This window comes from Anopheles cruzii, chromosome X (assembly GCF_943734635.1).
Source record: "Anopheles cruzii chromosome X, idAnoCruzAS_RS32_06, whole genome shotgun sequence".
NCBI lineage: Eukaryota > Metazoa > Arthropoda > Insecta > Diptera > Culicidae > Anopheles > Anopheles cruzii.
Window position 1 is genome coordinate 7,172,101 of NC_069143.1, and position 22,554 is coordinate 7,194,654.

Genomic DNA, 22,554 nt, shown 5'->3' on the forward strand with positions numbered 1-22,554 from the left:
ATTCGAACCCGAAGGCGGAACTGAAAACGAAGGATCGGGCGGATCTGCTCGAAGCGTTCCTGGGAGCGATGTACGTTGACCGCGGGCTGAAGCACTGCGAAGTATTCTGTCAGGTGTGTCTGTTCCCGCGGCTGCAGGACTTTATTATGAACCAAGACTGGAACGACCCGAAGTCGAAGTTGCAGCAGTGCTGCCTCACGCTGCGCACGATGGATGGAGGCGAACCGGACATACCGGTGTACAAGGTAATCGAGTGTACCGGACCAACGAACACGCGCGTCTACTCGGTGGCGGTATACTTTCGCGGCACACGACTGGCCTGCGCGAATGGTCACAGCATCCAGCAAGCTGAAATGAACGCCGCGCAGGAGGCGCTTGAGAAGTCGAAAGATCTGTTCCCGCAGCTGGACCACCAAAAGCGTGTGATCGCGCAGAGTCTGAAGCGCCAGAAGGTGCCTCAACCGAACCGATCGACCGGCGGGGATCGTGGCTGTTCGACGAGTGGGACGATGGGAAGCGAGAAGGACGTAGGGACCGGTGGTGTGGAAAGGCAAACGCGAGCTGCATCGGATAGCAGTGCCGTAGCCTACGACGATCCGGCGACAACTGGCATAGCAACAACGAACCGTGGCAGCGAAAAGTGCAAAAAGGCCAGTGCCATTTTTGCTCCTCCCGACGCGGGACGTCTACCCAAGCAGTACCAAATAAATCGGAGCACCCAGTCCGATAGCAGCGACAGTAGTTCAGACGATAGTTCAAGCGGCATTGGTAGCCCCGTTAAATGTAACAGCGTGAAACGACGACGATCCCCCGATTTGGATGATAAGGACACTGAGCGCGACCAGTGCGAGGGGATACTGGAACCGTTCAGTATATCGGAGCCTCAGCAGCTCGTAGCCAAAGACGGAACCAAAGCAACTGTGGATATCGACGGTTGCAGCTCTGTTTCGGACGACGAAGAATTTGGGCTGGAAGGTATTTCCGACTCGGAAGAGCAGCCCGATCAGTTATGTAGCGCTGTGACAGACAGTCCACATCACTCGCCTCAGCCGTGTTCGAGCCAGCGTTCCGGTCTTCGCATTTCGGTTACCGATTTCGCCATCGAGGGAACAGATCCTTTGTCCTCGGACACGGAGGTAGACAATGTCGATTAGTTGTCGCAATGTTTACTACTTGCTGCTTATCGAACTTGTGGTTTATTATATTAATTAATTCACACACCTTTTACACCAGGATAATGCTTATTTGTCGTGCATGCGTTTCTTTTTCTTATCTGGCACTATAACCGCCGAGCGGCTCCAAGGTCTTGATCGACACTTACAGTGCACCAATCAAACGTCAATGAATTGCGCCCCAGAAAACTCTCAATTCCGTTCACTGTCACCATTACAACAATGATAATAAATACCCTTTTCGATAAATATGGCCCGGTCCGTGCTTCTAAGATGAAAAAAAAAATAACTGGTGTCGATTGCATACGCTATAAGAATGCCGTTGTTTTCATTTTTTACCAGTGCTATGGAGACGACATGTTAAACTTTTCACCCCACTTTCGTAACTCACCAACGCAAAGCAACTGATCAAATATGTTATACAGTTTTGGAATCTTCATTTCAATCAATCTTCTATTTTTGGATCATCAACGGTTCTATTGGTAAGTTTGGTCATAACCCTTGATGCTTAAGTTTTGTCATTATAGAATTCTTGTAGGTAATGCAAGTTGTTGGGGATTTGCAGAAATGCCGTGTGATATAACTCCAAGTCGTGCATGTCAAATGATGATCCCGGTCGAAGAATCGCTGTATCGCGTTCGTTTCTATCTCTCAAGGATTTAATCGGCCGTCCAGGAACATTATATGCAATATTGGCGCCGGATGCAACGCCGAACGGGGGCCGCTTACGGGTCCAATAGAAACGTTTTAATAATCTTACCTCAACATGAACTTTCAAATTCAATATTTACTTGCCTCTACGCCAACCAGACAACCACCACAACCGTTGACGACAAGGACACACACGATGGTCCTGGATTCGAAATGACGTTTTTCGCACCCAAACCATTTGTTGCGTCGGTACAGCAGCGCACATGATCGATGGAGCAAGAACCCACAGTGGTCAAATATCTATCATAGAGTTTGTTTTTATTTTTTTTATTTTGTTATACATAGCGGGCGTTTACAAATGTATGCAATATTGAACCGTTCCAGTGAAACACAGCGCCTTCTAATCGCGTAGCACGCCACCGAGCCCATCAAAACCCAGATCGGCTGAAAATTGTGTGTTTTTGCTGATCAGGTGTGTGTGGGTAGTGCCAAAAAAATAACGTGTCAGGTCTTAAGAATTGCGATTCCGTTTCCTGGCATTACTACCGCCGTTAACTTTGTCAAAATTTTGCGTCACAAAACGTCGCGTTGTGCCAGTTGTGTGATCTCTGTACAGCTTATTACACACGCGCGCGCGCGCACGCAGAAATGGGGCGGCCACTCCACCGAGCGCCGAGTTATCCATGGGTAGGGTACGGTAACTCGAAGGTATGAAACCTTTTTTTTTGTTGGTTGTGTTTTGGTTTTTTAACTCAACTACTTGCTCTAAGGTTTAATCGCTAGATCACACCAGCTGGAAAGCTTCCGCCGGTGAGCAAAGGCCACTATTAATTGTGTATTGTTTGTTCTTGTTCATGTATACTTAAATATATATATTTATGTGTGTGTGTGTGTGTGTGTGTGTATGTAAACGTATACATATACAAGGATACACACACACAGATATAGACAACATTATAGCGCATAGCACCATAGGGATCGATCAAGTAGCGATCAAGCGATCAGGGAAATCTAAAAACCAAAGTTCAGTTCAATTGGCGTGCGTGCAATTGGAATCGAATCCAGGTGGGGCGAATGGCTGCAGCGGGGGGGGGGGGGTTTGTGGAGAGGAACGGGCCAATTAAGCCTGTAGCCTGTGAATACTAGCAGAGTTAACGCGGAAAATTCAGAATTGATGTTTTTATGGGCCATCCAACTCTGCAGGCAACTCCTAACGCGTGAGTGCAATGCAAAAGTACACACGGCTTCATCATCAGTCCATTCTAGTGTGTGTATGTGTGTGTGTGTGTGTGTGTGTGTGTGGCTTATTATTGGGGTGGCGAGCGAGAGCCCACCGCCCGAAAGCTGACAAAACACCTGACACCTGAATGCAACCCACAAGCTCGCGCGCTGCTGCCAGTAAAATGCTGAACCACGAATTGTGTTGGCTCCTGTGGGGTGGTGGGTCCACCGCCTATTGCTCCTTTCACTTTTTGTGCCCTCAAATATGACTGCCACGTCCTGCCCGCACTCCGGATGCTGGCGGCCTCCGGGAACTGCTGCCTTGCCTTGCCGGACGCTCTCCCCCTCTCTCTCTCTCTCTGCCTGTGTGTGTGTTTCTGTGTTCTGTGACGGACGGACAATTGGATCGGGGTGTTCCGCTCCATCATTTCTACTGCCTCTACTTCCTGTCTACTACGTGCCTGTTGCCAACAACGTATTTCTTCCCCGCGGTGTGGTGGGTTCAAAACATGTTATAGGTGACCTTTATATCACCACACTGCGGACAGAAATACATTTTCTTTGTCTTCTTCTTCTGCTTCTCGCGCAACTTCCTGTAACGCGCCACGCCCGGGGATTTGTGTCCGCAAAACCCGATCATCACGGCACACGGTTCGGCACGGCACAGTCGCGTAAAAGGGTCGCGTTCGGAGGAGTGGTCGACGTGTTGGTCGTATGGATTAGATGGACAATGGACATTCACATCTCAAGCGCCCAGCGCGATCGAGTAACGAAAGCTTGGAAGGACGGTGGTGGGTGGGGGGGAGAGGGAGGGGACGGGAGAGAGGGAGCGGAATGGATGGATAGGATGGTGGCGAAGTGGCGTTGGGTAGTACATGTCATGCGTGTGTGGTGTAGTCGGGGTAGTCGGGTTGGAGACCGATTGGCATGTCGATTGATTGTGTGTGTGTGTGTGTGTAGTTCAGTTGGATCAGGGATTGCGAGGGAAAGAGAAAGAAAGAGAAAAAGAAAGAGAGAGAGAGAGAGAGAGAGAGAAGAAAAATAAACAAAGAAGAAGAAGAAAAAAAACATTAACTTGTGTCCTCCGGAACAGTTCGACACGCGTCGGGCGGAGATATGTTAGACAAACACCGTTACTGTGTGTGTGTGTGTGTGTGTGTGTGTGTTCGTGTGTATGTGTGTTGGGGGACGCGGGGGCACATGAAAAGATATGATCGCAAAACGCGTGGAAAACGTTATTCAAAAGCACTACCACCGAAACCACTGGGTTGGGGGTTTTCTCCTTTATGCACTTTCGATCCTGTCCTGTCCAAGTCGATTTTCCTTGTTGCTGGCCAGACAAGACTTGCTGACAAGAGTCGAAAACAGAAAGGGAGGAAACACCCTGCCCGGCCCGGCTACCCACGAGGGCGTAAGAGGTAAGAGAGAGAGAGAGAGACAGAGAGAGCGCATAGAGCGCAAAACAATGCGAAACTCAACGCATATCATTGCATATCACACACAATGGTTTTCTTTCTTCTTTACAAAGGATGAAACGCAGTAACAGATAGAGACAGAGACAGAGAGAAAGAGAGAGAGAGACAGAGGATAAAGGATAAAGCGAGAGAGAGAGAAATAGACATGGAACCAACAGGAATGAAAGGTTGGGCGAAATGTGAACAGTGAAAAAGTGGCAAAAACGGGAAAAGGACACGGCAAAAACATGGGAAAGCAAGAGACCCACTGTGGAGCCGACGGGCGGGAAAACGGAGGCGGTGCTGTGCAAAGCAGAGCATACAAAGTAGCATACACACAGTAACACACATACACACGGGCGCGCCAGAAGCACAAGCACACCCAGCAGCACAAACCGGAAGTGGGCAAAATAGGTAAGACACCGAGTGCGACGCGGCTAGGACGCGGCGCGAACACACACACGGTGTCTAGTAAAAATAGCACGCAAGTCCACCACACTGCGAGCTTGTGGTGTCCGGCGTCCGCCAACTTCTGGTTATAGACAGGAGTAATTGGGTTCCCTTCACCAGTCCAGTTCCAATTCGCAGGGCCCGACTTCGCGTGGCTCGCGAGTTGCTGGTGGCAAGGGGGTTTGGGGGGTTTGGGCGGGGGCGCGGGGTGTGTTGTTGGCGAAAAGCAGCGCACACGCCACTCGCGAGCGAATGATGATTAAACATGTTACAAATACTAAATACTATCGCGCGCGAGAGAGAAAGAGAGAGATATACTAGGAGATTAATGTTAAATCGCTAAAATGGCCCGCTCGGTTCTCGGTTCTGGTTTTTTTTTGGGATATTCACGTCAGCGTATTGTTAGGGTTGGTGTAGGTGAAGCCCTCGAACTGGGCCTGATCCATCGAGGCCAGTATGTTCCGGTCGATGGGCGTCAGTCGCGCGCGCTCACGGGTGAACTGCTTGTCGAAATACTGAGTATCGAGTGGATGCCGCTGCGGAGACAGAGAGAATGGGAGAAAGAGAGAGAGAGAGAGAGAGAGAGAGAGAGAGAGAGAGAGTAACAGGAGTAGACCAACACGGCCGGGCGGCGGGCCGACTTACCACCTGCGGCTTGAACGGTGGCTCCACGGATCTTCTCTCCAGCTTGTCCCAGGTAATACTATTAAAAAACGGGTGGTACTTGATGTCACTCTCCTCGTCCATCGTGTTCAGCACGCCGAGTCGGATCGAGGCATCCTTCTCCAGGAGCTGTGCGTGCGAAAGGGACAGGTAATTACCGAGGCGCGGCCAGGTATCGCTAGTAATCGGCCAGTGTCGACTTACCGACTGCAGTAACCGCAGCGCTTCCTTCGAGAGATAGTGCGGAAACCATGGAATTTCGTTGCAGATCGACCAGAACAGCTCGTCCTCGTCGCACCCGCTAAACGGTGACTGCCCCACGAGCATCTCGTAGACCAGCACTCCGAAGGACCACCAGTCGACGGCTTGGTTGTATTTTTGGCCCTACGTTAAGAAGATTCCTCGAAGGAGGATCCGTGCGGTTAGTGGCCGGACCGGACAGTGGTGGCAGTACTGATGCACTTACTTTAATGATTTCAGGTGCCATGTAGTCTGGTGTACCACAGAAGCTGTCCGCCAGCTTGTCCAGGTAGATCTCCAGCTTGCACATGCCGAAGTCCGCTATCCGCACGTGCCCGTCGTAGTCCAGGAGCACGTTGTCCAGCTTCAGGTCACTGGCGGGTGCAGAACACGGGACCGTTAGACCGAAAAGCCATGAGGCCACCGTCGGCGTCGGCGTCGTCATCGTCGTCACACACTCACCGATAGACGATCCCCTTGCGGTGCAAGAACTTCAGGCCGGACACGATCTCGGCGGCGTAGAACCGGGCCCGGGCCTCCGGAAACCGGCCGCTCTGCTGGATGTGAAACATCAGATCACCCCCGTTCAGGTACTCCATGACGAAGAACAGATGACTCTGGCGATTGGTACCACACACACACACACACACAAATAAAATAGAATTTTTCATTTCAATGTAGTAAACATTTGATTTCTTTGAAAAAAGTCCGATTCTCAAGCTTTAGACCTAGAGTGTCTAGTATTTCTCCAATGACACCCAAAAAGGCCCAAGATGCGCCAACGCCAAGGTTGCTCAATGCGCGGGCTCCGTCGGCTCCGTCCATATCGGACCGACCGGGTCCGTGGCGGTCCGAGACACTTCCGAGGGCATCTCGCACAGCGCTGTGTGCGTGTGTTTGTGATTGTGCGACTACGTACAGTACGTAGCAGTACCGCCACCGTTTCTCTGTGTGTAACAGGTGCACCCGTCGGGGCGATGTCGTGCACAACGCAAATACCTTTTCGAAAATAACATTTGGCCACCATATTTTCCCGGCGAGTGTGGCGAGTAGCGCACTAGCGGAGGGTGGGGTGGCAGCTTGGTTCCCCCCCCGCACACGGGGGCGGGGGATGCGTGGTAACGCGTGGGGTGCTTTTCGCGTTTTGCATTTACGGACCCACGGACGGCGAGATATCCCAGATCCGAAATCCCAGATCCGTGTGTCCGGTCCGGTGGGATGAGTCGGGATTCTCGGGACCTAACCGGAGGCCAACCAGCCAGTCAGCCAGCCAGCGGCAGGAGCGTCGAGGGAGAGTCTCTGTACCTGTACCTCGGCGCACCGATAACAGTGCCTCAACGATCAGCTTCTGATTGATGCCGCACAGGTTCGCCGCTAGCCGTTCGCACTTCTTGTGACAGTTCACGTCACAGTCTGTGTGCAGTGTGCAGGTCGGGGAGAGGGGAGAAGAGAACATAGATGAGTAATGAGTGAGTGGTAGCGTAAGTCACCGAGGCCCGGTTCCTGGACCCGGAGTGGCTTGCGAGGCTTGCGAAAGGCTGCTCCTTCTTCGTCTCGTTTGACGCACTCGTTGACGTTGACCAACTCGTTGACTGACTGACTGACTGAAGTTGGTGAACCAGCAGCAGTTCTGGAGTTCTTGGAGCCCACGCTGAGCGAACCCGCACTCTGTTCATTCCTGACAAAGCCGAACAGGTTTTTCCCGTCGTTGGTCTGTTGTGGCTCAACTGTTGCCAAACAAAAGCACACGTCAGACTTCCGTCGGACGGTCTTCAACAGCGAAAGAACCTCGCAAAGCAAAGAAAACGTATGGAGAACCCACATATAAGCTCCAAAATGTGTTGCTTGATCTTCTGCAGGTGACCTGTCAACCGTGTGAGGTGACTCCGGCCCAGGATAGCCGGAAGAGACCTGGTCACAGCACTGAGCAGAGTAGATGGACATCATTACAGCGAGAGAGAGAGAGAGAGAGCACGAGAGAGAGAGAGAGAGAGAAAGTTTGCCACAGATCTCCGCCACTAAGAATCGTGGTCGCTAAGAATAAATAAGTTGGAATTGGAAATAGATCGCCCCAACTAATTAGTAGTAGTTGCCTCGCCCGACCGACCGCGGCGACTGACTGACAGTCGCTGCGGGGAAGGGGGCGGGGGATGACTTCAAAACCTGACGCAAACTGCCGCGGGGGTTGGGATCCAGCAGTTGCTGGCCCAGCAGGTATCAGGTACGCCCCTGAGTTAGGCCAAGTCTTTCAAATGCGCTGTTTGTTTACACTAGAGGCGTCGGCGGTGGCGGCTGTTTGTTGTTCGGTACCACCGTATAAATAATTGCAACAACCGCGGCCAGTGACGCTGCCGCCGCCCCTCCGCACCTCACCAGCGAGTGAGGAGAAATTATTTTAATGGTCGGTCGGTCAGGTCGGTCGGTGCAGCACTCGGACTTGGAACACGCATGGTTGGCAAAGCGTCCAATCTGGCTCGGGTCGGGTCGCTGGAGCAACACGCCTCCCCCGCCTCCCCCGCGCGGGCCCTAGGTTGAGCCGAGTCCGGCCAAGCCGTCAAGCCAAGGGTTGACATTGAACTTGACATTAGGGGGGGGTCGCACGCGCGCGCGCGCGCAACGAAAGGACTACTGTTGCTGCTGCTGCTGCTGCTGCTGTTGTTGCTGTTTAGGGAAGTGTCGAGAGAGAGCTGCTATGAGCCGCGCGAGCCGCGGTTATGTGACCGTCCATCGATCGATGAACTACACACACACACACACAAACACACGCGAACCGCTCACGGGTGTGCGCTTTTATTTTTAGGGCGGTGAAATCAGCTGCCCAGCCGAAGCAGTCACAGCTGCCGTCGCCACCGCCACCGCCGCCGCCACCGCCGCCGGTGCCGAGGGGCCTCACCGGCCTCACCCTCACCGGGTGAAGCTATTTTCGATTTCCGATGTTCGATTTCTGTTTCCGCATGACACCTGAGCGGCGGCGGCGGCGGCTACTACCGTAAGGCCTATAGCCGCGGCTGCTAGAAAAACAGATGGTGAGCAGGGGAAAGAGCAGAGAGGCAGGGAGTGTGCACCCCCCCGCCCTCCCTCCCCATCGTTCGATCGTGGTCGCGCGCCGCAGTGCTGAAGTGAACTTGTGGTGAACACTTACCGAGCGCCTTCTTGGGACTGATCGGAGCGGTCCCTCCGCCGTAGAACCCGGAGTCGTGGCTGCTGGTGCTGGTGCTGCGCACCTCATGTGGCGCCCCGCCGATCGACCGACCCCGCTCGTCGTCGTAGTCCGGGTCCGGTCCGGCGCTGCCACCACCGCCCAGATCGCCGCTGTTGTTGTTGTTTTCGTCGCGCGCCGAGCCGCCGGAGCTTTTGTGGCCGCTGCGGCCGCCGTGGCTCCGGCTGCTGCTGCAGCGCGGTTCCGCGTGCAGCGGTATCACCATCGGCGTGTCGTAGATGTCCCCGAACGGGTCCGCCGAACCCGACTTCCGGTTGCCGGCCGTGGCGGCACCGGCCGTGGCTGCACCGGCACCTTTGCCGGTGCCGGCGGCGGCGGCTTTCGCCTTTGAATGATGTGGCCGGTGCCTCCGCTGCTTGCCGCTGCCGCCGGTGCTCGAGTTGACGCTGCTGTCATCGGTGGTGTTGATGTCCGAGGTGGCGCCCTCCATCGTCGAGGCAGCCTCCGACGAAGTCTGGTCCGTCGTGGTGGTGGTGGTGGTGGTGGTCGTCGTCGTCGTAGTGTTGGAAGCTGTGCTGGCCGACGTGGATTCATCGTCGGAACCGGAGCGGCTGCCGCTGCTGCTGCTGCTGCTGGTCAGGTCCGCCTTCCGGTTGTGGCGGTGCCCGTGGCGCTTCACCTTCCAGAGCGGTCGGGGCCGTGCCACGAGCACGATCGGGGACTTTTCCTCCTTCGAGTAGCACTTGCGCATCTGGTCGAAGTTGAGCTTGACCCGTTTGGTCGGGTCGAAGGGCTTCTTCTTTTCCGGCTTATCGTTCGCCATGTCCGCCGCCGAGTCCGAGTCCGCCGAGGACGTCCAGTCGTCTTCTACGCCCGAGAACGATGTTTCCGATCCGCGGCTCGAACCGTCCGACGTCTGCCGTTCGACGTACGTGCCTGTGGCTGCGGCTGTCTGCTTGCTGCTGTGTCCCTCCGGTGGCTCTGGTGGCTCCGGGTTGCTCTGGTTGCCAGTTGTTCGGTGCGATGGATGAAGCTTCTGTTGCTGTTGCTGTTGCTGCTGCTGCTGCTGCTGCTGCTGTGGTGACGCTGACGACGACGAAGGCGATGTGTTGCGTTCACTAGCGCCCGTGGCTGATAAGTCGCTCAGGTCGTCTAGCGTGCCGAATTTATTCTTTGTCAGCTTGCCGACATAAGCGATGATCGGGCGGCCGACGCTCGGCTGCTCGGCGGACGACGTAACGCCCGGAAGCGCGCTGCCACTGGCCTCGGGCACGACGATTGCCGTCGCCGCCGCCGCCGCCGACTGACACTTTTGGCACTCCTTCACCTCCGCCTCGAGGCTTTTGGCGCCCATATTGAGCGTTATCCGATTCAGCTTGGTCTTCATGCGCTCGAGCGTCTGCGGGTCAGCGTCGGGTGGCGGCGTAGCGTTGTGCTGTGGGAGCTCCGTCTTCGGTGCCGGTGCCTTAGCTGGTGGTGCTATAGAAAGCGGTTTGGGCGGCTGTTTGAGTTTTGCCAGCGGCTCTGGCTCATTGGGTGGCTGTTTTAGCTTTGCCGGCAATTCTGGTTCTTTGGGCGGCTGTTTGGGCTTTGCCATGGGCTCTGGCTCCTTTGGCGGCTGTTTGAGCTTTGCCGCCGACTCTGGCTCCTTGGGCGGCTGTTTGGGCTTTGCCGTGGGCTCTGGCTCCTTCGGCGGCTGTTTGAGCTTTGCCGCCGACTCTGGCTCCTTGGGCGGCTGTTTGGGCTTTGCCGTGGGCTCTGGCTCCTTGGGCGGCTGTTTGAGCTTTGCAACCGACTCTGGCTCCTTGGGCGGCTGTTTGAGCTTTGCCGCCGACTCTGGCTCCTTGGGCGGCTGTTTGAGTTTTGCAACCGACTCTGGCTCCTTGGGCGGCTGTTTGAGCTTTGCCGTAGGCTCTGGTTCCTTGGGCGGCTTGACAGCCGGCGGCTCTTTGGACAGCTCTTTGGACAGCTCTTTGGGCTGCTCTTTGGGCGGCTCTTTGGGCGGCTCTTTGGGCTGTTCTTTGGGAGGCTCTTTGGGCGGCTGTGACTCTTCCGGTTGCTCGGCTTTGGACTGCGCGGCTTTCGGTTTCACGACCTTTGCGACCACCTTTTTCACCGCCTTTTTTACCGGCGGCGTCGGCTCGGGGTCGTTGTCGGTGGTGACGACGCCGGAAACGGCAACCGCAGCTACGCCCGAGCCAGCCTTCGTCGCGGTGCTGTTAGTGGTGATGGTATTCGCTGTCGTCATCGATTGATGCTGTCGCTCGGTCAGCTTCTTTTCGGCGGCGGCCGCTATGGTAGGTGCAACCGCCTTGATTAGCTCCTTCGGCGACAGCTTCTTCGTGTCGAGCGCCAACTGACTCACCGGAAGTGTTGATGCCGATGCTGCGGCGGTGGTGGCTAGCGGCGTTTTCGCACTTCCACACGGGCGGCTCTCAAGGGCCACCGTTGGCGGCTGCGTTTGGGTTGACTCTGGGCCTTTAGCAGCCGCTTCCGGTTCTGGCCGCTTCGGGTCTGCGGCAGCCACGGGCACGGTTCGGACCTTGAACTTGCTCGCCTGCGAGCCGCTTGGCGGCTCGGCCGGCGTCACACTAACGGTGGCCACCGGTGGAGCCGTGGTGGCGGTGGGAGAGGCCCCGTCTGGTGTCCCCGGCCCTTCAGCCTCCTCGTCCTCGTTGAAGATGACGTGCAGTACCGATGGTTTGGTATTACCGCCCAGCTGCTGCTTGCGCCGTGCAAACGAGACGGTTTCGCGCGTCCCGATCGTACTCCAGAAGTCGACCACTTCATCCGGTTTCGTCGGCGGCTTCGGGAGCTGCTCGACCGGACCCTTCTTCCGGACCACTACCTTCGCTGGCGGCTCCGCTGTGGACGGTTTTGCTGTGGGTTCGCTCACCCGACCCGGGACTTCGATTGCTTTTGCGGTGGCGGCTGGAGCGACTGGGGCGGCTACGGTGGTTGGGGAAGCTGGGGGGGCTCGAGTGACTGGGGCGGCTGGAGCGGCTGTGGCGGCTGGGGCGGCTGTGGCGGCTGGGGCGGCTAGAGCTGCTGGGACGGCTGTAGTGGCTAGGGTGGCTGGGGAAGCTGGGGGGGCTCGAGCGATTGGGGCGGCTGTAACGGCTGTAGCCGCTGGGGCGGCTGGGGCGGCTAGAGCTGCTGGGGCAGCTGTAGTGGTTGGGGCCGCTAGAGCTGGTGGGGCCGCTGGGGCGGTTGGAGCGCCTGGAGCGGCTGGAGCGGCTAGGGCGGCTGTGATGCTCGGCGAACTAGCCGCCGCTTTCGCTGTATCCAGCCGCTCAGTGGTCTGTTTGCGAATGGCGATGGCGACGGCTACAGTGGGTACCTCGGCGGCTACGCCCCCAGTTGAGGGCTCATCGGCGAGCCGCCCATTCATCAGCTGGGCCCGCTCGGGCCGCTGAGCCGCCACCGTCTCCAGCATCAACGGCGGCGGCAGCAGCTTTGGCGGGTGCAGCGTGGCGGTTTGCTTCAACAGCAGCTGCTTCGGCTTCGGCGTGGCTCCGACTTTCGGCGGCTCCCGGGTGACAGCCGCCGTCGCCACCACCACTACCTCTGCGTCGTTTTCCGCCGCCGGCGGCGGCTGTTTTTTCTTCGTTTTCGGCAACCGAAACACGGTGCACTCTTCGATCGACTCGACCGTGGTGACAATCTTGGGTGGCGCATTCCTCACCTGCACATCCGCCTCCTCTCCTTCGGCCGGCTCGTCCGGTGGCCGGACGAGCGGCTTCGTCTTGGTGCGCTTCACCACTTTCACCTTGCGCTTCACCTCATCGACGGCTGGCACTGCGCACTGGGGCGGCGGCGGCGGCGGCTCGTTGCAGGCTGCCGCTGGAGGTGCCGTGGTCTCTTCCGCCGCTGCCGCCGCCGCCTCAGTAGCGGCGGCCGCGGCCGCCGCCTTCTTGAGCTCCTCCTGGAACTGGAGCAGCTCGTCCTCGATCAGCTGCGAGGCGCGGCGCCGCAGCTCGCCCGCGTTCAGGTCGTCGTCCAGCTTGTCCGAGCTGATGTCGGCGCAGATCTCGTGGAAGCTCGGTATTTTGGCGGCGCTCCTGCGCCGCACCGACGCCCGGCGCTTCATCACTGGCGACCGCACGGCCCGTGCGTTGATCGCCGACCGCCCGCCGTCACCCGGCGGCGCCCCGTCCAGCGGCCCGTCCCGTATCAGGTGCTTCTCGAGCAGTAGCTCCCCGGGGGATTTCGTAGGCTCGGTGCGCCGCGGTCTCAGTGACAGTTCGTCCCGGAAGTTATCCCGCCAGGACGAGGAGGAGGAGGAGCCGCCACCGCTCGTGCTGGGTAGCCGCTCTAGTAGCCGCTCTTCGTACGACGACGACGCCGCCGGCGGCGTCGATGTCGAGGGTTCGGTGGCCAAAGAGCGGCCCGGAGAACGCGCCCGGTCGGTGGAGCCACGGGAGCGGCTCCGCGCTCGGATCGTGTTGAGCCGAACGACCGTCCGGTTGCGGTTGATGGTGGAGCGAGCGCGGCGCTGCTCGCTGCGCTCGCTTAGCTCTTGATCGCGGCTCGACACCGGGGCGGCGGCTGGGGTCGGTGGCGACGGTAGCACCACCTGGTGCTGGTGGTGCTGGTGTTCGCTACCGCCGCCGCCGCCACTGCCGCCGCCACCGGGCGGCTGGTTGATCGGAGTCGGGCTGGAACCGCCAGAGGCCAGGGGCTCCTTGAGCCGCCCGGCGGCGGCGGCTATCCGCGGTGCGTACTTCGACGCGGACACATCGATGTCGGCGGTGTTGATGATGCGCCGCGCCTTCTGGTAGGTGGGCGAGCTGTGCCCCCCGCCGGCCATGCCGCCTGTGGAGATGGTGGCGGCGCCGCCGCCGCCGCCGCCGATGCCACCGATGCCGCCGATAAAGCTGGGCGAACTGACGCGACCGAACGCAGCGATCCGGTGGTGATGGTGCTGGTGGTGGTGATGGTGATGGTGACTGCTCAGCGGGGTCTCCGTGATGGGCGTGAGCTTCGGGACGTAGCCACGCGAGAACGGTACCGCAGACCGTCCGCCACCGACGCCACCCGGATACGCGGACGACCGGGACACGCCAACGTAGGTCGGCGGGCTGTAGGTCGGTGACACCACCATCGGCGTCGGGATGATGGGCGTGTTGGCGACGAAGTTGTGGTACAGCTCCGAGTACAGTGGCATCTTTCCTTGACGTGACGTCACCAGGAACAGCAGCAGGAACAAGTCGTCGATCGGGGGGAATCGTCCTCAACAGTCGGCTGACGCGCACATTCGGGAACTTTGAACTTTGTCAAACACACTAACACACACACACAGTCACACAGGCACCTTACGAGGATCAACCCCCTCCCCTCCCTACCCCCCACAAGATAGTCTGCCAACAGGATGAGCCCAATTCGCGTAGTTCGCGTTTGCGGCGATGTCGCGCGTCAGTCAGTCACCCACACAGAGACGCGCCCCAGTGCGGGCGCCCGGGTATGGTCCCCTCAAGCCCCTCACGAGACACGATCTGGCGGATCTTTCCAACACAGGACTCACAAGTTGGTGAAAGAAAGAGAGAGACACTCCGCGGGGCTACGGAGTCCTCCGGAGGCGGCCGTTCGAGCCTCGAAGAAGATCACGCACGCACGTACACGCGCACACACGCGCGCGCACCAACACACACACGCACAGAGTGGAGTGGAATTGGTGCGCAGTGGGGGTCTCTCGGGGAGTCTCGAAAGGATCTCCGGACCGTCGCTTTCGGCGGACACTCGCAAACTGAACACCGCGCAGTCCCGGTCCGGCCGCGGTCCACGTAGCGGGATCTCGGCGGCCGACGACCGACCCACCGTCGTCCCCTAACCCTCCCCCTCATCTCCCCCTCTTCCTCTCTTTTGCTCTCTCGCTCGCGCTCTTTCGGTCAAAAAATAGTCTCCGACTAAACGCACGTGAGAAAAGCAAAACAAGAAAAGCAAAATAAAAATAATAATTGGGACAACAAGAGAGAGAGTGTGTGGAGTAAAGAAAAAAGGGGAGTGTGGAGCGGCGGATTGGAGGGATGCACACACCGCTGGGAGTCCCACTCCCTCTCGCTCGCTCTCTCTCTCTCTCTCTCTCTCTCTCTATGCTGGGACTTTTCTCACGCGGAAGGTTGCGCATATTTTGCGCACCGTGAGCGAATCGACCCCAAAATAGCAGCCGCTCGCGCGGGCGCACCGTTCCCCGCCTGCCCGTGTGTGTGTGTGTGTGTGTGTGCGTGCGTGGTCCTTCAGGTCCTGCTCTTCAGGCCGCCGGAACAGCTGACAGTGTGGACCGTGCCGTGGGTGGGGAACGGGGTGATGCGCGTCACGTCACGTTGAGTCATGCGCGATGGCGCGACGGCTGTCAAGTTACGTGAGGGTTAGGCCGCCGCCGCCGCGTACACACCTCGTACACACCTTTGCAGCCCGACCGAAACGACTCCAAGCGCCCGGCGGCACACGCCTGGTACACATTCACCGCGGGACCGAAATAGACCTCTTGCTCCTTGCTGCTGCTGCTGCTGCTCGGCCAATAGACCCGGCCCCGGCCTGCCGAGCATCCGTGAAAGTGACAGCATCCGGCGAACCAGGACCCCAGGGGTGTGAGCCTCCCTGATTTGACTCCCGCTGGAGGACTGCAGGAGGACTATCTAAGGTACGGCCGGGAGCGCATGGGAGCCGGAGCCGGAAGGTCGATGGATTCTGGCCGCCTTGAATCCTGCCTAATCGGTCCGCTTCCACCGGAGCAGGAGACCGTTAAAACAGAACTCCGTACTATAGGGTGGTCCAATTAAATTTCCTTTTTTTTCATTTGGGGATACGAGAAAAAACGGTTTCATAGTTTTCGATGCTTTCGACATTTATTTGAAACGTTGATTCACCAAATTTGTATATAAAACACAAATTTGGGTTCATAAAATTGGGAAATATGAAAAACTTATTTCCAAACTGGTAGGTCTTTAAGTTACGGTACGATATTTGCAAAGCTCATCACCTGGTGGCTATGTTAATAAGCAGAACTGTCATTTCTAGGGTTCGGAAAACCCACGCGTCCAAGAGAGGAGCCAATGCATCCAAAACAATATCGATATCCTGCGCCCCGGCGCCTTCGGAAATTGATTAATCAGCAGAAATGGCGTTGTAAATTGGCACCGAAGAAGCTGCGATTTGATACCGTTGGACTGATATCTGTTGGGGATCGGTGAAATGTAAATGTTATGCGAACAAACCAGCAACCATTCACGACCTTAAGACCCAAATTCATGTTGCTATTGCCGAACGAGGACCAGATACAATCGAAAATGTACTCAAAAATAAGTCGATCGAATGCGCTACTGCTAAGCCAGTCGTGGTGGCTATTTGACCGAAATTGTTTTTCATAAAAAAAAACAACCTTTCAAAGGTAAATGTTCAAGCATCGAAAAATATTAAACTGTTTTTTTCTATCCACCAAATGGAAAAAGGAACGCTAGATGGACCACCCTGTACTGTATGGAACCAGCTTCGACTCTCGTTGTCGTTGGCAATGCGCCATCAAAATGTTGCTCTTGGCAACTGCTTCTCCTGAACTGTTTTCACAGTTGGCAAAACAATTGGACCTTAAGAAGAAAACAAACGCTACTCTGTCACTGACGGTTGAAGAGATTTTTTTTAACGTGTCTGACCCTTTGGTCTGCCTGGACCCTGGATGACCGGCTACCGGTTCGGGGAAAACCTGAACCTCGAAACTCGAAGAATGATTGTATAGTGGGGAGATGGGCAAATATAGAGTTGAAGTTGAATGTCGGCCATTTTTGGAATGCATTTTCCAAATGGCCGACGTTTCGTTTTGGGAACAGAACAACGTGTTACAATTGTTAAAAGCTACCAGTGGGCATTCGAGGCAACGCTTATTTTCCAAAAACGGAATTTGCTTCAGCAATGACGAGTCACATTTTTCACTCTTGTGCGGCTACGTCAGCAAACAAAATTGCCACATCTGGGGCACATCAGGAAAATCCGTCAACCGATTGAAGAGCGTATAATTTCGCTCCTTTTTTGGTGATGCCAATCGGCCACCGTATGATTCCGGACACCTAAACATAGCAACAGAGTCATTGAAGATTATTAAATCAGAATCGATTGTTGTCGATAGGTCTCGAAGCGGCCATCCGAACTATGTTGTGGGTCACGCATAATGTCAAAGTATTAGGTGTATGACTTAATTTTTGCGGTTTTTACAGTACAACTTTAACTCACTAAATGTCACAAGATTTTTTTTTTATGAAATATGTGTTTGACAGCTACTGTTATTACGCATCTAACCCAATTCAGGTTTAGGGTCAAGTTTTGTTCGCGGTAAAGTGTTTTTGCGGGAAGTACTTTTTCATTACTTCAATATGAAAAAATGGATACCGAAATTCATCATATTTTAATATGGATGTTTATTGTGAACTTGCTCTTACTGACAGGACGTGTCGTTTGAACGGTAAAAAAGTAGTGATTTTGGTTTGCAAGACCAAGAGCGACCTGAACAGTAAAAAAAGGTTGATGATGATGAATCGGTGGCATTGCTCGATCGGAATTGCATGTCAGATGCAAAAAGAACTTGCAGAAGTGTTGGGAGTTGACCACATGACAGTTTCCCATCGCCTGTGTGCTGTGGGAATGATTAGAAATATGTCTTATGATTTCGACATGAATTGAAAGAAAGAGACATTGAAAGAAGCAAAACCATTTACGAATTTCTGCTTGCGTGGTTGAAAAGAAAGGGGTTCTTGTACCGAATCGTTGCTGGTGATGAATAGGGGAGTTATTAGAAGAATCCTAAACGCAAAAAAACCTTCAATACAACCTGGTTAACCAGGTCCATCGCAACCACAACGAAATATTCAGCTGATAAGCTGATTTCGCAAAATAACAACGCTCCACCCCACATCGCAAAACTGGTCAAAACCTAACCCGAAAATGTGAGATGGGAACTGTTAACACCCCCCGCTGTATTCACCAGATGTTGCTCTTTCGGACTAGTATTTGTTTTGTTGCATAACTAACGATTTAACAGCACAGTGGTTCACTTCTTATGAAAGTATTGAAAAATGGGTCTCTGAGTGGATTGCTCCTAAGGATAAGAAGTTCTATCGACACGGAATCGAGGAATTACCTAAAAGATGGAAGAAAGTAGTAGCTGACGACAGACAATACTTTCATACGTTTTGTTATTCTTGGCCGGGGTTTCACACCCTGACAACTGACAACACTGCTGTGACAACTAAGCCTGGACCATATTGTTTTGCGAGCAATCAAAGATGTGTGTGATCTGGGCTTTCATGTACTTTTCTGGAGTTCGAGTTCGAGAACCATAAAATTATCCTTCTTTAAAAAAAAAACGCTATTATATGGTGGATCGGGGCCGCATATGTTACGCGTCTCAGCTATCAGCTGACAGCTTTTCACAGCGAGCTGCACCTTTGACAACGGCCTTTCGGCAACGGAGGCCCGGCATGAGGTCGGGCAGGATAGACTAATAGCATTCTCGGAATAAAATATTCACAGCCTTAGCAGCAGCAGCAGTCACGACAGTTACGCTTATAGACGACAAAGGCACGTATGTCTGGCGCGGATATTTTACTCAACTTCCAACACCGGACATCGGAGTGACGAGTGTCGATCGGGTGTCAAAAACGCGTGGAGACTTGGTCTATATGGTCTAATATTTTTTTTTGTACAGTTAAAGATATCTGATACCTGGATGCGGGCTATCGCTGTGTCAGTGCAAACACATGCAGACACACCCACACACACACCGACGCACACGGGGTATGGCCAGCCCGTTCTATTTCCGTCTTCGTTTCGGGCGCTTACTGGCGTGCGTGGCCATAGTCGACCGCGTCGCCGTCTACTTAACTCTCGTTTCTCTCTCTTTCTCTCTCTCTCACTCTCCCTCCCCATCAGGACCCCACCTCTCCGAGCTTTGGTGGCCCCGTGTTGTTGTTGTTGTTGGTTGTTGTCGGTCCCTTTCCGGCACTGTCTCTGCCCTGCCTTCCACTCTAACCTCTATTCTTCCATGTTCTTCGCCCACGATAATCCCCGACACCGAGCAAACGATGTTTTGGTTTGGGTGGTCCTAGCATAACAGCAGCAACAACAACAACAACACTAACAACATTATAATAATAACGCAGTGCGAGCGTAGTCAGTCAGGATCGGGCGCTGTAGACAAACGAGACGAATGGGGCCTGGCGGTGGCGGTGGGTCACTCACCAACACCACCTCTACCGGGGGAAACCGGGAGATAGCGGTAGCTTAGCGTGCGCGTGCGTGCGCAACTACTTACCGACACACTTCAGCCCCTGGCGGAAGAAGCCGTACAGCAGCGAGCCGCAGTGATCGCAGAACGTCGGCGACATGAAGGTGTACACCCGGAACCGGTGCGGCAGGTCAAGCTTGAAGCGCTCCCTTAAATACTGCAAAACGGCAGGAGGAGAGTGTGGCGTTAGTGTGACGAACTCGTGGCGCATCCCGGGTCGTAGGAACTTACAATTGTACTTTCAGAGTTAAAACTAGATTCGGAGCAGGTTCCGAGCAGCTTGTCGTGGCACTTCTTGTGGACCGCCGTCTGGCACGCTGGAGGACAGAGACAGGGACAGGGACATATTAGGGACACATCGTGGACGCCAGTTGTCGTCGCGCACTTACTCTTGCACTGGTAGCCCTGCTTGCCGAAGCCCCAGAGGAACTCCTTGCAGAAGGCGCAGAACGTGGGCTGGCGGAAGAACTTGGCGACGAACTTGTGGCCGTTGATCTCGTGCGTTCTGCAAGAGAAATATCTTGTTCTGGGCGTGAAAAGAACGGTTGGTCGGACGGACGGAGAGGAATCAATCGGTCAGCCGGTCCCCTCTGAAACGCACCACCCCACCCTTCCCTCTCCCTTTCCCTTCTCCCTTCTTCCTACCATATTTTACCCGCCCGTGGACAGTGGATAGCGGAAAGAAGTTCGGAAGCTACGGAACATTTCAATAATATCAAGTCTTATTTTGGAATTTTACTCTTTCGGGTCGTTGATAGTTCTAAACAAGGGTTTAAGGATTGCCAAACAATGTCATAGTTTCCCGCAGGTGACGGCCACAGGCGAGTTTGAGCAGCGCGAACACAAGTTTCAATGAAGTTAAAGGGCTTGAAGTTTTCAGTTTTTCACGTCAATTTCCTCGGTAATAAAGCAACTAGAGTAGCTTTGTTTATGAACAATAATAACGTGATTTTTTGTGAAACGAATTCACAAGACACTATACTATTTCGCAGCTTGTAAGACGCCTGAAAAACCTCGAAATATTGTTAACTAACCGATCAGGAACATCGTATGGTCACTAATGTGAGTTTTAGCGGAGAACTAACCAGTGATACTGTAAAAATCTTTCAATCAAAGTGAGACAGCAGTCGAACGTATAGTGAACATCTTCACCGCAAAAACACCTTTTCGATTCGCCAAAATGTTTAGCCAAGGCCAATTGAAGAAAAAATAGTGATATTTCCGGCATGCTCTTTGAAACATCCCTTACTGTGGAGAGAAGCTGCTATGGAGTTATGCATTTTTTGGTATGACTCAACTATCGCTATAAGGAGTTGAACTTCTCTGCTATATGGGGTCTAAAAAGTCCAAAAGTTGGTGGCCTTTGCGGGTTGCGCTGACTCGACAGCTAGCCCCAATACTAGACGAAAGAAAGAACCATTCAAGAAGTAACAAGTCTTGTTGGTGAAGACTCCACCCTACGACAGGATAGTGCAGCGATCCACAAGCCAGAAGTCTGTCATGCAGTACCTCGTGGATGATGATATCGAGCTTGTTTGGACGATCAACATTAACGCTGTCCGGGACCAGCTACAACAATTGAAAACATGTCATGAACCTTGGAGTAAAGACCGCAATCCATTAAAAACAGAATCGGCCTAAATTTAACAAAACAATCTGGACCAATATAATACCTGACGGTTGTAGAAAGGACAGCATGCGTCGATGTTTGGCAACGTTATCTAGACGGAATGGCGGTGCATTGCTGATCCCTGCTCCCGAAATACAGCATAAGTGGATTATTTGCACGTCTTAATGTTTTGGATTGATTTTTGATTAACTAAAGCAACCATCCTTTTCATCCTCGTATTTTTGCTCGCTCAATCTTTTGTGTTCTTGAACCTTGAACCTCTTTTCCACTATCCACTGTCTCCGTTTCCGGCAACTTCCGGCGTACCTTTGGTGCTTGATGGCGCCGCGGCGCTTGGTGATGTCGCGGGCCTTCGTTTTCTGGACAAGCTGCGGTAGCGGCGGCTGCGCCTGTGAAGCCGGAAGCCCTGGGGGTAAGCCGGATGTGGAGTGCTGCTGCTGCTGCTGCTGCTGGATCGAGCTGGAAGAAGTGGTGGCACCACCGGAGGAAGCCGCCTTCTGCTGTGGTTGGTGAAAGGACGAGGCACTGCAGCTGCTGCTGCTGCCACCGCTGCTGGTGGTGGCGGCGGCCGAGAAGGGACTCTGGCAGAGGGGCGACGACGAGGCGATGGACGCCATCGAGCCGGGCGACGACGTGTGCAGGAGGGGCTGCTGGTCGCTGTACGCCGAGTAGTAGCTGGACGTGGTCCCCGACGAGGACGTCGAGATGGCCGACTGCAGCGACAGCTGGTGCTGCTCGCGGGACAGGTACGGCCGCTGCGACTGATTCCGGCCCCGTGGCTTTTGGAGGAGAAGAAGAAGGAGAGGTGAGCGAGTGGGGAAGTGGTGTTGCCATCCACTTCCACTTGGCAGCTTACTTCCGGTGGCGTCGTGCGGGAACTGCGGGCGTTCCGCTGGCTGTTGCTCTGCCCATTTCCGGCGCGTCGTCGTCCGTGGGCTCCGGTGAAGATCATTGTCAAAGCGCGTCACGCGAACTCACCACACACGCACACACATACACACGGACTACGCAGCCTTCGACCAACACACACAACACACACAAGTCCTTTAGTCGTGCTGGCTGTTATTGCTGCTGCTGCTGCTACTGGCCTAATTCGGTCACACATCTTCGCACAAGTCCATCGCGCAAAGGTAGCATCGCCCTCGCCTTGCACTTCGCGTTTCGCACACGTTCACTTCGCCGCTTCACACACTCGCGGATCTCTGCCTCCCTGGAGCGGCCCGCGCTGACGTCTGCTAGAACCTGTGAGCGGGGATAAGAGCGGGTACCACTGAAAACGGGACTACCCAAGGCCGGACACTGGAAGACTGAAAGGCAACTCCAGAACAAGCTGTCAAACTCCAAATATGCAGCCATTCACGTTGACCGTGATGTGTGTTGCTTTGTTTACATTGCTTTGAAGGTTAGGTTTGATAAACTTTATGCTAAATGTAATGTTAATAATATCGCAGATGGCACAGATGGTCGCCGTGGATGCGAGACAAGGATGCCTATTCAACGACTCAATGACTTCGATTTTGCTGCTGTAATATCACAACGCTCGGTCTCATGTTCAGACTACGATCTCGTCGACCTGGCCGAACACTGATGCTCTGATGCTGGTGCTCTACAAGACCAAAACGTTGGATCACAGTCAA

The 22,554-nt window shown here is 54.7% G+C and overlaps 3 protein-coding genes across 3 annotated transcripts in view; 1 reads left to right on the plus strand and 2 right to left on the minus strand.

Annotated features, from left to right (window-relative positions):
• LOC128278549 (uncharacterized) overlaps nucleotides 1-1,154 on the plus strand; it is a 61,958-nt gene extending 60,804 nt beyond the window's left edge. Inside the window, exon 12 of the mRNA XM_053017281.1 lies at nucleotides 15-1,154. Within this exon, the coding sequence (XP_052873241.1) occupies nucleotides 15-1,154 (1,140 nt within the window). The remainder of the gene's footprint in view (nucleotides 1-14) is intronic.
• A 1,020-nt stretch (nucleotides 1,155-2,174) lies between these two features.
• LOC128278560 (PHD finger protein rhinoceros-like) lies at nucleotides 2,175-14,178 on the minus strand. Its single transcript, XM_053017292.1, has 10 exons — nucleotides 13,899-14,178; nucleotides 10,034-13,826; nucleotides 8,994-9,973; nucleotides 7,173-7,264; nucleotides 6,314-6,468; nucleotides 6,078-6,225; nucleotides 5,816-5,995; nucleotides 5,594-5,740; nucleotides 5,339-5,484; nucleotides 2,175-3,637 (listed from the first exon to the last, which is right to left on the minus strand). The coding sequence occupies exons 1-10, from the start codon at nucleotides 14,176-14,178 to the stop codon at nucleotides 3,547-3,549; spliced, it is 6,012 nt and encodes a 2,003-aa protein (XP_052873252.1). The 3' UTR covers nucleotides 2,175-3,546.
• A 5,128-nt stretch (nucleotides 14,179-19,306) lies between these two features.
• Nucleotides 19,307-21,869, minus strand: LOC128278571 (putative protein TPRXL). Its single transcript, XM_053017303.1, has 5 exons — nucleotides 21,532-21,869; nucleotides 21,224-21,306; nucleotides 19,677-19,813; nucleotides 19,527-19,604; nucleotides 19,307-19,444 (listed from the first exon to the last, which is right to left on the minus strand). The coding sequence occupies exons 1-5, from the start codon at nucleotides 21,867-21,869 to the stop codon at nucleotides 19,307-19,309; spliced, it is 774 nt and encodes a 257-aa protein (XP_052873263.1).
• Between the last annotated feature and the right edge of the window lie 685 nt (nucleotides 21,870-22,554).